Here is a 13,772-nt window from a genome sequence, read left to right on the forward strand (position 1 = left end):
CTTTAAACCAAGCCGGCAAGCACTAGCGATTGCGGAGCGATTGGTTGGTTTGACCGGAAAAAGGCATTATTTTTGAATAGCCTGGACAGGGAGATAGAGAGTAAAAAAAAAAAGAGACCAAAAACATTGCATAGGGATCTAGTCAGGCTTTCCTTCACTTCTTTGGCTGCTCGTCAGTTGCATCTATTTTCTGCAAGCCAGTGATTGCTGCGGCGACTAACGGGTGGGAAAACGCTTTGGGGGGATTGCAGTTTCTTACAAAAGCATAGCGTGGGGTTTCGCTCCTTTCGCACGGCTAGAGTCAGCTAAAAAAAAAAAAATGACTGCTATGGTATTGTGTATGTTTTATTATTGCTTGGGTTTATTTAGGGTTGCTAGCATGAGACGATTGGATGTTGGGAGAGAAGTTGATGTAAAAGGGCTAAGCAACAAGATGACTGCAATGCTTAAGACACCGAAGCCCGGCAGCGAGCCTGGTTTTCTGGGCGCAAGAACGTAGATAGCCTTACGAGTGAGTTCATGATGGTTGATCGAGCGGATAGATATTACAAAGATGTCAAGTTTGAGAGTCAAGTAAATTCCATGGGCTATCTTCATACTCCAGACGTGGCTCGAACCTGGGCCGCACATGCATCGCCGACTGCCGCATGCGGTAGCTTGTTTGCTGTACCCTACGCTTGGACATGATTTTCGGACCCCACCGCAAGCCGGGGCAGAGCTTTTGATCATCCCCGCAGCACTGCGCCACACATGCTAACATCCGCGTCCACCAAGACAACTCCACTCCACCGCCACTCAGTGCAAACGCCCGATAATCGCTCCGCACATCGTGCAGAGCACATCCGAGTGTCCCAACATGCACCGATGGCCGTGCCGGTAGCCCTCGTTCCACCTCCAACCAGCTTTGCCGCACCCAATGGCAGGTCAGCCACGTCTCCCAGAGCCGGCGACCTTTACCAACCGCTTCCGCATTCAAACACCATCCGTCTTCTTGAGATCCAGCCCGGAACCCCAGCAGAGCCGATCAAATGCCGTCTCTTTCCGTCCGACCTGGACTCGACATCCCCCCCACCCCCCTCTTACGAAGCAATCTCCTACGTATGGGGCAACCCAGAGCTCCGCGCAACCGTCCAGTGCAACGACACCACCGCCATCAGCATCACCGCCAACCTCGCCGACGCGCTCCGGCGCTTCCGCTCGCCGGCGGAGCCGCGCGTCGTCTGGGCCGACGGCATCTGCATCAACCAGGCCGACGACCGCGAGAAGGGCCACCAGGTCCGCCTGATGCGCCTGATCTACAAGCGCGCGGCGCGCGTGCTCGTCTGGCTGGGCCAGCCCGCTCGAGGCCAACGGCGGCAGCCCGCCGCGGCGTTCGACGCCCTCTGCGCGCTGGCGAACCAGACGCTCGCCCCGGGCGAGTCGCCCGCTACGTGGGAGGATGAGCAATCTTCTTCTTCCTCCTCCTCCTCCTCCTCCTCCTCTCCGAGTGGCATCGTGTCCTGTTTCCGTCGCACCTACTCCGAGGATGACCTATCATCGTCCTCTTACTCCTCCCTGCCCTCCTCCTCGTCTTCTCCCACCGTCACCACCACCACCAGAGACCGCAGAGACCGCACGAGAGACCGCACCAAGCGCACCTCCGCCCTCCTCGCCGACCGCTGGGCCGCGCTGGCCCCCTTCTACGCCCTGCCCTGGTTCCGCCGCGTGTGGGTGATTCAGGAAATCGCACTGTCGTCCGCCACGACGGCGCTGCACTGGGGCCTTTCGTCTTCTTCTTCTTCTTCTTCTTCTTCTTCTTCTTCTTCTTCTTCTTCTTCTTCTTCTTCTGCTTCTGGCGCCCGCATCGCCTGGGCCACCGTCGCGCGCGCCACGGACCGCATCGTCGCGCTCAAGCACCGGCTGCCGCTGCACCGGCTGCCGGGCGCGCTGCACGCGCACCTCATGGGCAGCCTGTGGCAGGCGGAGCAGCGGCGGAACGAGAGCAACAAGAACAACGGCGCATCGCGGCTGACGACGACGACGACGACGACGACGATGCTGTGTGACGACGATGATGACGACGACGGAGGCGGCGGCGGCGGCGGTGGTGGTGGTACTGGGGGATCATCGTCGAGGGGGGAGGAGTGCCGCATGACGTTTGAGGAGCTGCACGCGAAGACGGTGGCGCTGTCGTTTGTGGCGAGCGACCCGCGCGACCGCGTGTACGCGCTGCTGGGCATCCCGACGCGCGAGACGGAGCCGGACGACGGCGTGCTGTATCTGGAGCCGGATTATGGCGTCAATCTCGTGGGCGTGCAGGTGCGGCTGCTGCAGAAGCGGCGCATGTTGGCGATGGAGAGGGAGGAGAGCTGGAGAGAAGGAGAACGTAGTTGTTGTTGTTGATATATATATATACACCTACCTCCCCCAGTGGAAGAAAAGATTATCACGTTTCTTTAATGCTAGTGTGGAGTAATTGGGCACTTGACGCCTGGTAACGGTTTGTGATTGCCCCCTGTATGTATGAACCCTCCGATCCCATCCTTCTATGTACAGTGAAGTCGAAGCATTTCTTGGCTCTCGGCGCAGCCGTTCCATACAAACACCCTGGTCTTCTCTTACGAGGCGGCAATATCCACGCTTAGGAAAGAAGTCTCAGAAAGAAGGACGCCTTGATGAAAGAGAAACGGACAAAGTCTCTGTGACGCCAAAAGCAAAAAAGAGAAATAAGCAAGGAAAATATGGACTTGAAAAGATCAAAATACCGAACGCTCGTAGAACCCGTGAACTTCGTTGCCGGCTGGGATCCCGCTAAACAAAGGAAATGCAAAAGTGACCGAAAGAAGCAAGTAGAAGAAAGAAAAACCCAAGAAATGCTTTTTCGCTTTATGTGAAGGCCTTCCAAGGCGTAGGAGAAGATTGACTGGAAGCAGATGGAGCGAGATTGCGACGGCTTGAGAAACAGAAAAAGGACGCAAGGAAAAGCCCTATGGTATACAACGCCTGAATGCATGCTCTACTGCGGAGCTTCTTTCCGTAAGTGGCCCTTATGCACAAATCCGCCCTGTAGAAAATGTCCATTTCCCGAATACCTTCCCAATACCCTTATATTTTTTTTTTTTCGTAGGCGACATGCGGATGGGTCAGTAGTGACCGAGACCATTCGTGTGAATGCTGCCTTCACTGCTGCGTCCTTCCGGTTCGTATCGGAAGCGCTCTCGGTGTCGTTGGAGATGCAGGGGGAAACGTGGGAGAAGTCGGCGAGCCCACTGGGCTCATGTGTGCAAGCCGCGATGCGAAGTCGGTATCGATGAGTGTCTGCGCATCTTCCAAAGACACGTCCAGTTCCTTCGCCAACGCCACTGTGACAGCATCGTAGTCAGACTCTTGCCCCAGAGTGTCCCTTCTTTCCGATGGTTCGTTGCCATCCATGGTCCTTGCACTGCCTGGTCGAGATGCGAACCAAGTCTGGTCGTGCTCAAAGCTCTGCCCATGACTCTGAGGCCAGTCCTCCTGACTGAGTCGGTGATTTTGTTGGCGCGTAGTGGTCATCGATCTTGTTGTATCGATGCTGAGCGCATCGGGCTCGAACATCATATCTTTCTCAACAGTAGGCGTGCGTTCGATCTGCACTTGTTCGAGAATCCTGCCCATACTCATTGGCCGTTCGTAGGGTCTCTCGAATTGCTCTTCCTCGACTTCCAGCGGCGTGTCAATGCCCGCAGCGAGGTTGGAATTCCGCTGAAGATATAAGCCAAGACGATGCGCTTGTCTATCCCAACTTTCCTCAACCAACCGCAAGGCTGCTTGCACATCTTGTTCCGACAGTTGTTGAGGGGCATGCCGCTCAACTGGATGCTTCCCCATTCTAATGGCGACCTTGTTGCGAAGTGATGACGTCTTTGACTTGTCGTGATGGGAAGTGTCGGCCCGCATGTTCTTAACAGCCATCTCGGTCTGACGAAGAGTTTCTTGCCGGCTTTCAATCATGGGCGGTAGCCATCGCACCGTCGTGTTGTAATGCAGCGAATTCACCAGATCCGTAAACCCTTGAAGAGGGATCCCGTTGTTCTCGCAGTGAACTTCCGTCAGAGTCTGGTTGACCTTGAGCACATCTGCCAGCGTGCTTGCTCCTTGCAATCCAAGGTTCTGGTTCTGAATGTGCAGTACTTGTAGGGACTTGTTGTGCTGCAGCCCGCATAAGGCTTTATTGATCCCAACGCCCAATTTGGCGATCTCAAGCTTCGAGTTCTCACCGGACATGTCCAAGCTGACGAGGGTGTCATTTTCAGTGAACATCCGTTCAAGCGCTTGGCAAGTCTGCTCCGAGGCGTCATTCGGCAGGGAAACTTTGGTGATGTCGAGCTGCCTGATTGTTTTGTTCTTCGCAATCGCCAGGATCAGCTGTGCGAAGTTGGATTCCTCCTCGTAGTCCACAAGCGTGATGATGAGCTGCGTTGGGGCATAGTTCTGGGAAATCGCGGCACAAAACTCGTCGTGGAAGGTTTCGATACGGTTTTGGCTGACATCCATCAGGAGATCTCGAGAGGAACTAGGACGACTGGTCATGGAGAACATCAACTGGGCGATCTGTCTGCCAGTGAGGCCAGTGTGGTCCACTCGCAACTCCCGTAGTGAACTTGACTGAGGGCTCGCCAAGTATATGGATATAGCATCTACTGTCTCATTGTTCAAAACAGTACCGCTTAAGTTGAGCGCATGCAGCCGCCACGCGAGCAAGGTATCGGCTTTGACCAACGGCTCGGGACCGGCTGTGTGCGCGACGTTGCAGAGGTTCAAGATGCGGATGTAGCCGAAAACGCTCAGCTGGGGCTCGAAAATGGCTGGGACCAAGCGTGCCGGATTGCCCGAGATGTCGATGGCTTCGAGCGTGTTCTCCTGAGTGCGCAGTGCATCCAACACCAGTGACATTTTTCTCTCATTCAGGCCGCACCGTCGCATCTCAAGGCCACGGAAGTGACACATCTTCTCCGCAGCAGCAGCGATCAAGTAATCCAAGTCCGTCTCGCCTAGCTGTATGTTGTTCAGTACAATCCAATCGACGTTCGTTGTCTGGTACTTGCACAGCGGGAACAGTGCTTCGACGATGCCGCATCCGATGTCTTTTGATTTACTTTCGTCCACGTAATCTGCGGGCTGCCGGGAAATGCAAGAGGTGAAATCCATTCGGCGGACTTTCCTACTCGTAACGGCAAGCGCTCTGATCTCCTGCACCAGGAGGCAAGATCTCTCCAGGTCCTCCACGGCCAGGTTGATTGGAGTGCCCCGCTTGGTCCTCGTGCACACGTGGTCGGCGCCGAACCTATCGTACAGCTCGTTGAGGACGTCCAGTTGAATCCCCGCAAAGGAAATCGTACCGAAAGTCTCGTTGTAGCGAAGAGCTCGCATGACTGCAAGGAGCTCCAACGGCCCATATACAGGCCTTCGCGGATTATCAGGCGGCAAGAGCTGGAAGTGTGGCCAATCTTCGTTCGGATACGTAACCTGGTAACGTATAATGTTGGGCGGAACGTTGTAAGCAATACAATACGCACACAGTGTTCGATCCAACGACATCTCATCAACGGTCTGAGGCGTCAAACTGGCGTTGATCTGTGCTTTGACCGCCTCAGGAACCAGGAAAATGTAAGGGCGAGGATCCCATTCGGGGCGCAAGAAATGGTCGACGTGGTGAAGGCGCGTCGCAATATCTCCGGCTGCAAGAGAAGCCATGAGAAGCGTCTTCGGCTTTTGCATTGGCATCCTAAACACGAGTTCAAACGTATCATCGCTGTCGCTCAGCCGTACCGACGTGAGAGTCAAGAGTCCAAACGACACCTCATGAGGATACGAAAGTAAATTGGGGCTTGAAGAGCGCTGCCGCGCCTTGAAGACCGGGATCAAATGGACCTTGTGGATCCCGACGGCAAGGAAACACACACTGGACGTGACCTTGGTGAGGTCGTCCGTCGACGACGATGCCGCCTTGGAATGGCCCATGGGCCGCTGGATGACCTTGTACAGAGCGAAATTGTTCGGGTCGTAATCTCCTTCGCGCTCAACGATCCTCGCGGCAAGTCGGATGTTTTGTTCGGAGATGGGATATCCGTCCAGGTGCCGCACGCGGTTGGCGGCGACCCGAATGGACTTGAGCCACGTGCGCATTTCATCCGGAGAGCCGAATTGTAGCGTCATAGAGTAGGCATTGTTGCTCTCTTCCTCAATGTACGATATTTCGAAAGCGAAATATGGCCGATCATCGACGAGCTGGTAGACGGCGATGATCTGGCGAAGCGGGGTTCCCACGTTTCGATCACCGGAATGGTCTGATACGAAGGATTGGAAATCCTGAGCGGAGCCGAAGGAAGGATTTTGACTGTGCCTGCGGTTGAAGGACGAGCTTCGGTGCAAAGGAGAGAGCAGTTCAGTAAAGGTTTCGCCGGCTTTTTGCAGGCTCTTGAACCGGACGATGTGGGTCTCGGTCAGAACCAGGTATTCCTTCTTCTTGCGGAAGAGGGTGCTGCTGGTCTGCACCTCGCCATGCAGGAGCACATTGCGCGAGCGCAAGCCGACATCGTGCAATTCTCCCCAATTGACCGAGGGCGCCTTGCTCGACACGGCGCTCAGCGGCTCGTCGTCCGGGTCGTCCGACACGGACTGGGAGCGGGCTGACACCCAGGAGGAAATCCTGGGCACATTGCGAATACGGGCGCCCCTCGTGTCTATGGGCGATGGCACAGGAGAGGCCGAGGGCGCGGGCGACCTGGGCGAATAAGTGTCGGGGCCGAAGGGGCTAGAGGTGCGCGAGACGTCAAGGAAAGAGCTGGCGCGGCGCTTCTGCAGCGTCTTGGGGGCGGCCTTCTCTTTGGGGGCATCGGCATCGTGGATGGGGGTCAGGGCGGCCAGAGGATTGAGCGACAGGGCGCCACCGAAGAGGGTTTTTCTTCTGGCGCTCTTGGACGACGACGTCTGCATCGCGGCGCAGTCGCGACGGCGCGCGCGTCGGGATGGAGAGGCGCAGGCGGAAGTCGCGGTCAGGCTCGCGGGTCGCGGGTCGCGGGTCGCGGGTCGCAGGTCGCGGCGAGGCTCAGCTGGGGCGGAGGGCGGAGGGCGGGCGCAGAGGTGCGGAGGGCGATGGGTGGATGGCGTGGGGCGGCCGAGCTCGAATGCAATTTGGACGGCTCAGGACACAACCAGCGGGGCGGGAAGGGATGGGTCCTTGCTGGCGGGGCGCTGGGGCAGGCGTTCCATCGCCTCTGCGGCTGGGTTGAGCTCTTGGAGCATGGCCCGCGGGCGGACACGGTGAGGCGCGAGAGGGGAGAGTTGTGTGAGCTCTTGGACGGGCGATGCAGGGTTGGCGGCTGCGGGAATACGTCAGTGGATTAACTGCATGGCGCCTAGGGGCGGGCCCGGACGCGACAGACAGCTCCCCCAAGCCGGCGACACAGGCCACCGCCTGTGATTTCGCCCTCGTATTGTATGGGAGCTGCCGCCTGAGGTGAGCCTGCGGCCACGCCGCGCCGCACGCGCTGCCCGCTGTCACCGCGCGCCCGCCGTGTGCAGCGCCCTCCCGAAACAGCGGCCGCCCTGTTTCACGTCGTGGCCGCGCCAGTCGTTAGCAGCGCCGCGCGCCAGCCACGGTATTTTTCGTTCCCGATCAGGCAATCCCGGCTGCCTAAGGCTGCGTTGGCTTTGCCGCGGGCCCCCTGCGCCCCGCCGATCTATCGGCGGATCATCATTTTCTGTGCGCTGGAGCACATCAACGCCGCTCTGCGCACAGCACTCGATCGCCTCCCAGCCTGCACCGCTGCCTTTATTTCGCTTCCACCCCGTGCGCTCCCTCATTGCGTGCCCAATGCTAGGCCGCACCTTCTTGCGCCGCTTGCAAGCCTCGCATCCCTACGTTTGCCTGCCATGTTTGCGCAGCCTGCGCAATGGGCCGTCCGCCCGAAGCCCGCGACCGCTTGATGCTTTTTGCGCCGCCCGCCGCTTCCACGCCGCCGCCCTCGTCTACAAGAACACCGCCGCCTCTCCTCCTGGGGACGAGCCTATAAAGCCAGAAGTCAGCGCCAGCAAGAGCAAGAAAAGAAAGTTGCTGAAGAGGAGGGCCGAGCGCGTGAAGAAGGAAGGGAAAAAGACTGCCACCCCCGAAAAGACATCAGAGGAAGAAGAGAGCGACGTCAGTCCACCAACCATACGCAGAATTCGACAAAAGGACGATGTTCCTGCGAAGGCGCCTGAGGTGGACGGGAACACGGTCGGCCCCGGCACCACTGAAAAATCTTCACCAGACGACCAAAGTCCGACGCAGTCAAGTTCAAGTGCAAAGAAGGAAAGAAGAGCGACAAGAATTGCGGAGAGGGAGGCTAAGAGGGCGGCTAGGAGGGCGGCTGCGCAAAAGCAGGAGGCGGCCAAGAAGGCCGATGGGAAAAATGTAGAGAATACATCCGACATCGACATCGGGGACATATTGGAGCGGGCCGTTGAGAAGGAGAAGGGAGCTGCTGAGGTCATGGCTGAAGCCGCCAAACGCCCCAAGGAGACCAAAAAAGCGGAAACAATCAAGCAGGCGCTTCTGCGCGCCAAAAAACCGCCAAAACCACGGCGAGTGTATCCCAACAGCGTCTCGGCCAAGGATGTTCAGCTTACCCGTAAGCTCAGACTGACCCCTCATCCTTGCTCTGCTAACAAGACCAGCGATTGAGGTGGAACAACCGCCAATCCCCCGACTTGCTTATGGACTAGACCGGGTGCTGTTCAAGTACGTGTTCGTAACGCCCTCGACAGGCTTCAGTAGCTGACTGCGTCTATAGCCCTGGTGTTTATCACCTCCAAGACACGAGAACACAGGTCTACAACTTTGATCCCTATTTGCAAAAAATCATGCCGGTTGCAGACTTCAACTTCGACCTGCTGAAGAAGTACATCACCTCGTCACAGGATGAAACGCTCTCCGGTCTTGCTCGCAGCCTCGACAAGCGATATGTTGGCTCCACTTCGAGCATGACCGCCGCTCTTGCTCATTTCCATTTCCTCCTTTCGCGCTGGCGAGAAGTAAACACGACAATGCTGTCCAGAGAGTTCCCGGAGAAGCTTTCCACCTTTACTAGGATCAACCGGTTGCCCGCTGCCATCTTTCTTCGGTGGAAAAATGGTACATATGCTATTGATGCTGACAAACAGTACGATACAGCCAACATTCTGAGCATGCTAGGCCGTTCCATGGAGAAACTTCTCACAATGCCCTCGGAAGAATTTGAGCGCTACAGAAGGGGGCACCCGGACCAAGTCTCGGATGAGGAACGTGAAGTTCCGGAGTCGTATCACTATACCACCCAGGGTGACATGCTCATGCGATCCCAGCTTGATGCCCGGGACAGCCGCCTCCCCGGAACCGGTATGTTCGATCTCAAAACCCGTGCCGTCGTTTCTATCCGGATGGATGTGCAGGATTGGCAGGAGAACACGGGATACCAGATCAAGACGGGCACTGGTGATTTCGAATCGTTTGAGCGCGAGTACTATGACATGATGAGATCCACCATGCTCAAATACTCGCTGCAGGTTCGCATGGGCAGGATGGATGGCATCTTCGTTGCCTTTCACAACATTGAGCGTATCTTCGGCTTCCAGTACGTCAGTCTGGACGAAATGGACATGGCGCTCCATAGTCCCAAGAGCAGGACACGCCACCTGGGCGATCAGGAATTCCGCATCAGCGTCGACCTCTTGAACAAAGCGTTGAACACGGCAACGGAAAGGTTCCCCGAGACTGTAAGCATCCGTAGAGCATGGCTGGGAGATTTTGTTGCTAACTCAACCACCAGTCCATCCGTTTCCATTTCGAAGCTCGCGAGGGGAACGAACCGTTCATGTACATTTTTGCCGAGGCAATGCCCGAAGAGGAAGTCCGAAAAATCCAAGACGCCAACAAAGCAAGAACGGAAGCGTGGGAGAGAAAGGTTCTTGGGTTAGAGAGTGACCAGGCATCATCGGATGAAACTGCTGTTGGGGAGAACGAAGATGGCACGCTTCCCGTTGCGAACCGACCCGCTGATCCTGAGCACCAGCCAGTTGACGCTGTGATGCTGCCAGAGCTCTTCGAAATTCCGGATGAGGAACCCCAGTGGAGCTCCGTGGCTCCGCATGCTCAACCCGAGGCACTCGAGAAAAACATTTTGGAGACACCTGATGAATCGCACGATGATATCACGGCCACCAAATCTGCAGGGGAGTCCAGCGCTTCTGATGGCAGCAAGGCAAGTGAAGCAGCCTGCGGGCCACTTCTTGCCTTGAAGCTCTGGACTAAAAACAAGGTCAACGGTGAAAGCGTCGACCGTGTAGATGATGTGACGGAAGAAACCGAATGGACGGTGGACTACCTGTTCGAGGAGCTTTCGCCTGCGGATGCAAAAAAGCGCTATGACGAGTGCAAGAGGCGGCGGGCTGTTGGGCTGGACGACCCTGAGCTCAGGAAGGAGGGCCTCGAAGAGGAAGAGAAGGTGCTGAGCTATTATCAGCGGAGGCTGCGTGACATCAGCAGGAGCGGTAGAGAATGGCGCGATCGGAAGGATGAGGAAGAAAAGGGCAAGGAAAAGGTTGTTCTCGATCTCGAGCAGCGAGAGCGGCCGATAGCAACGGAGCTGCTGGCCAGAGATGTTGTCAGCATGGACGGATACATGAGCTGGCTGTACGGAAAGCGGAACTGAGAGCGACAAGGATGTATAAATGTGTTGTACTATAAGGCTGGGCCGTGCAAAAAGCATGGAAATACGCTGGAATGGACACGCTTAATTGTCTAAAAGCACGGACCGGCGTTGGGTAAACAAAATGGAACTCTGCTCTTTGAGGATGGACATCTGATGATGCAGTGGCGTGAAGTGAGAAAGGAACCTGGTGGTGCACGGACCGGCGCGTCATCCAATTTCCCGAAGCTCCAGGTCCGCGAAGCTTCCGCGGGGTCGCAAACAGCTCGTGAGTCCGCAGCAGCTCCAGGACCTTGCGCTTCTCCGGCCCGCGCCATGCTTGCTTGAACGCATTCTACTCTGCTAAGCGCTGCTCCCTCTCGAACATCCATGCGCCAGCTATAGCTTCTACACCACCCACTCGCCGTCGCAACATGGCGACTCCATCGCAAGAGGATGTCGACAGCTTCCTCAGCTTTTGCGAAATCGTTACCGGCAGAAGACCCGACCCAAAACTTGCCCCGCGATATATCAAGGTCAGAGAATCGCTCTTCAGCCTGACGACTGCATGAGTTGACGCTCGTCCAGGATGCGAATGGGGACCTGGACCGCGCCATCGGCAACTTCGAGCAGGATCCCAACCGTTACGCTGCCGACAAGTACGACGAAACTCTCTTCTCGCAAGACCGCGATGGCGGCAGCAACCAGTACGCTGGTGTGCCCTGTAAGTGCCAACTACGTGACTCCTTGCACCTGCGCTGCGGTGGCTGACGAGTGCGCGAGCAGCTTTTCAGATCGACCATCCCAACGAGTCCCTGGCTCAATACCCTCAGAGCACCGCCGCCACCCGGCCCAACACACCGAGTAATAGTATGCACGACTCCGGCATGGCAGACTCCCATGCCTTGGGTGCGCCCGCAATACGGAGTTTCGCGAGCTAGACGCTGACCGCCATGCTAGATGCAGGAGCAGGCCAAGAGACGGGCGTGGTGGGCGCATCAGGAGTCCAGTTTGGCCCTGCGACCCGGGAGTACTACGAGCAGAACCAATGGGCCATGACCACCGTTTCCAGCACTGTTCCCGACCCCCCTCCCGCCCAACGCAAGAGAGAACCCGGCGAGCCAGCGTTCATAAAGCCCCTTCCCTCTCAGGACTACCTTCCCTCATTGCTCACCATCCTCAACGCGATCCCCAGGTCCCACAACGCACTCCTCATGAAGGGGCACAGTCTGCCGCATTATGGCCAAGATCCGCAGTGGTGGGCTGGAAACCCCATCGCTGTAGCACAAACAATCGACCTCGACGACGTACGCCAGGACGATGCGCGCCTGGATATCATTCATGAGACGCAGCGGATCATGGCCTTCCTAGACTATACTGATCGCGCATATGGAAGCGTCGAACCTCTGAACAAGATTGAAAGCGGGGAAGGCAGCTCAGGGGATACGGAAGCCGTGAAGTTTCTGGAGGCATGGCACGCTGCTTCCTCACACCTTGAGCCTGGCGCTGGATACGACACACTTTTTGAGACTACTGCGCGAGAACTCCGGTCTGGAGAGGAGGTCTCGAGCGCAAGTTTCAAGTGCTTGATGCCGATTCTGAGTAACCGTGGTGCTGATGTTCCCGCGTCGTTGTACGACGTTCTGGACGAGACTATTTGGTCCAACGATCTTGACGGCTCCAAGGATGTACACGCGTCAATCAGCAGCCTTGCTGAAATATTAGTAATGGTCGTGAAGCAGCCGGACTCGACCGCAACGGGGCTCAACATGACCATACCTTCGTCCTGGTATGTCGACAGATACATGTCTCAGAACGAGACAAAGGCCAAGCAGATGAGAAGAGCCCGCGCGGATAGGAAAAATGAACTCGGCCAGATCCAGGCACAGTCGAAACGATACTCAAATTTCCACTACAACGGCACCTCGGGGAGCTCACTGGATCTACTGGAGGTAGCCATGTCTGCTATGGCCATGCAACCTCTCAGTCCCACGGGCGATCCCATGCCTAACCCCAACGCTGAACGCGATGCCAGATTGCATCGGAAGATCCAGAGGGTTTACGATAGAGTCAAGAGGAAACTTGAAGGTATGGTGCACGCTGCTGTTTCGGGGAAGCTGTCTGACACTGGATAGTACTCAAGACCCAGGAAGAAGAGGCGCGTAAGGCGTACGATGAGCTTTCCAGCCTTCTCAAGGAACCGATAGAAGGAGCAGAGGATAACCCGACGGTCAAGTACCAGCTTTGCGGTATCTCGTCGGATCCTGCGGTGACGTACATCCGAAGCCGGCGCAACCTCGACGTTGATCAGAACATGGGCGAAGCTGTGGCGGTGGGAGACTCAGAGACAGCACGGACTTCGACTGACTGGTGGCGGATTCACTACGATAGCACGGGCCAGATATCCAAGTCGGTGAGTGAAGTGTATCCAGACAACAGAAAGGGGCGATGGTGCTGACGCGGAGCGTGCAGCGCATCTCCGAGGTTGATGTTCTCGCGGCAGCGGCCATGGAAAATCGCGAGGTTCTCCTGGTCTATGCCAGCGAGAAGGCGCTCAGCGAGCCTTTCCAAGATGCTCCCCAGGCACTTGCTGTGAGTGTTCCAGTCCATTTCGGCATGCGCCAAGGTGTTCGTTATTGATCGGCTTCCAGGAATTCGTTTCCGTAGACAACATGCTGTTCCGTGAAGAACTTACTCAGGATGCGGAGCAACCTCCTCCCTATGACGGCAGTGGATCGGTAGGCGGTGGCGAGGATGCAGATTTTACGAGCATGTCGGCGAAGGAATGGTACGGAGAAGGGCAGCAGAAGCAGCCTGAAATGGCGGAGATGGGCGCGGGCCTCGTGGCGGAGATGGCGGCTGGAGCAAGCAGGAGTACGGATGCGGATGCGGATGCGGCCATGCCAGATGCGGGCGGTGCTAGCTCGCAGCACATTGAGTTCGCCGAAGGCAAATAAGGCGGTTGCAGCGGGTAGTGCATCTGCTAGGTAGTTTGCGCCAGCGGAGCTATGATGCTCGCGTCTCGCTGCACAATATACGGATCAAGAGACAGTCAACAACTCGGTCAGCTTCGCGCTGGTATCGCCGAAGCTAATTCCGGAAGAGTGG

The 13,772-nt window shown here is 56.8% G+C and overlaps 4 protein-coding genes across 4 annotated transcripts; 3 read left to right on the forward strand and 1 right to left on the reverse strand.

Moving 5' to 3' along the window:
* Window positions 1-750: 750 nt before the first annotated feature.
* On the forward strand, window positions 751-2,382 carry BKCO1_300018 (heterokaryon incompatibility protein; the record flags this gene model as incomplete). Its single annotated transcript, XM_020274074.1, has 1 exon — window positions 751-2,382. One exon carries the CDS (start codon window positions 751-753, stop codon window positions 2,380-2,382), a length of 1,632 nt encoding a protein of 543 aa, XP_020134432.1.
* Window positions 2,383-3,159: 777 nt separating this feature from the next.
* BKCO1_300019 (leucine rich repeat protein) lies at window positions 3,160-6,954 on the reverse strand (the record flags this gene model as incomplete). The annotated part of the gene is made up of 1 exon (XM_020274085.1): window positions 3,160-6,954. One exon carries the CDS (start codon window positions 6,952-6,954, stop codon window positions 3,160-3,162), a length of 3,795 nt encoding a protein of 1,264 aa, XP_020134433.1.
* Window positions 6,955-7,834: 880 nt separating this feature from the next.
* Window positions 7,835-10,688, forward strand: BKCO1_300020 (mitochondrial membrane protein pet127; the record flags this gene model as incomplete). Its single annotated transcript, XM_020274097.1, has 4 exons — window positions 7,835-8,630; window positions 8,677-8,740; window positions 8,793-9,753; window positions 9,807-10,688. 4 exons carry the CDS (start codon window positions 7,835-7,837, stop codon window positions 10,686-10,688), a joined length of 2,703 nt encoding a protein of 900 aa, XP_020134581.1.
* A 410-nt stretch (window positions 10,689-11,098) lies between these two features.
* BKCO1_300021 (ubiquitin interaction motif protein) lies at window positions 11,099-13,621 on the forward strand (the record flags this gene model as incomplete). Its single annotated transcript, XM_020274108.1, has 7 exons — window positions 11,099-11,200; window positions 11,253-11,388; window positions 11,451-11,573; window positions 11,625-12,752; window positions 12,800-13,077; window positions 13,137-13,256; window positions 13,316-13,621. The coding sequence occupies 7 exons, from the start codon at window positions 11,099-11,101 to the stop codon at window positions 13,619-13,621; spliced, it is 2,193 nt and encodes a 730-aa protein (XP_020134580.1).
* Between the last annotated feature and the right edge of the window lie 151 nt (window positions 13,622-13,772).

Source organism: Diplodia corticola, assembly GCF_001883845.1.
Source record: "Diplodia corticola strain CBS 112549 chromosome Unknown scaffold3, whole genome shotgun sequence".
In the NCBI taxonomy this organism is placed as follows: domain Eukaryota; kingdom Fungi; phylum Ascomycota; class Dothideomycetes; order Botryosphaeriales; family Botryosphaeriaceae; genus Diplodia; species Diplodia corticola.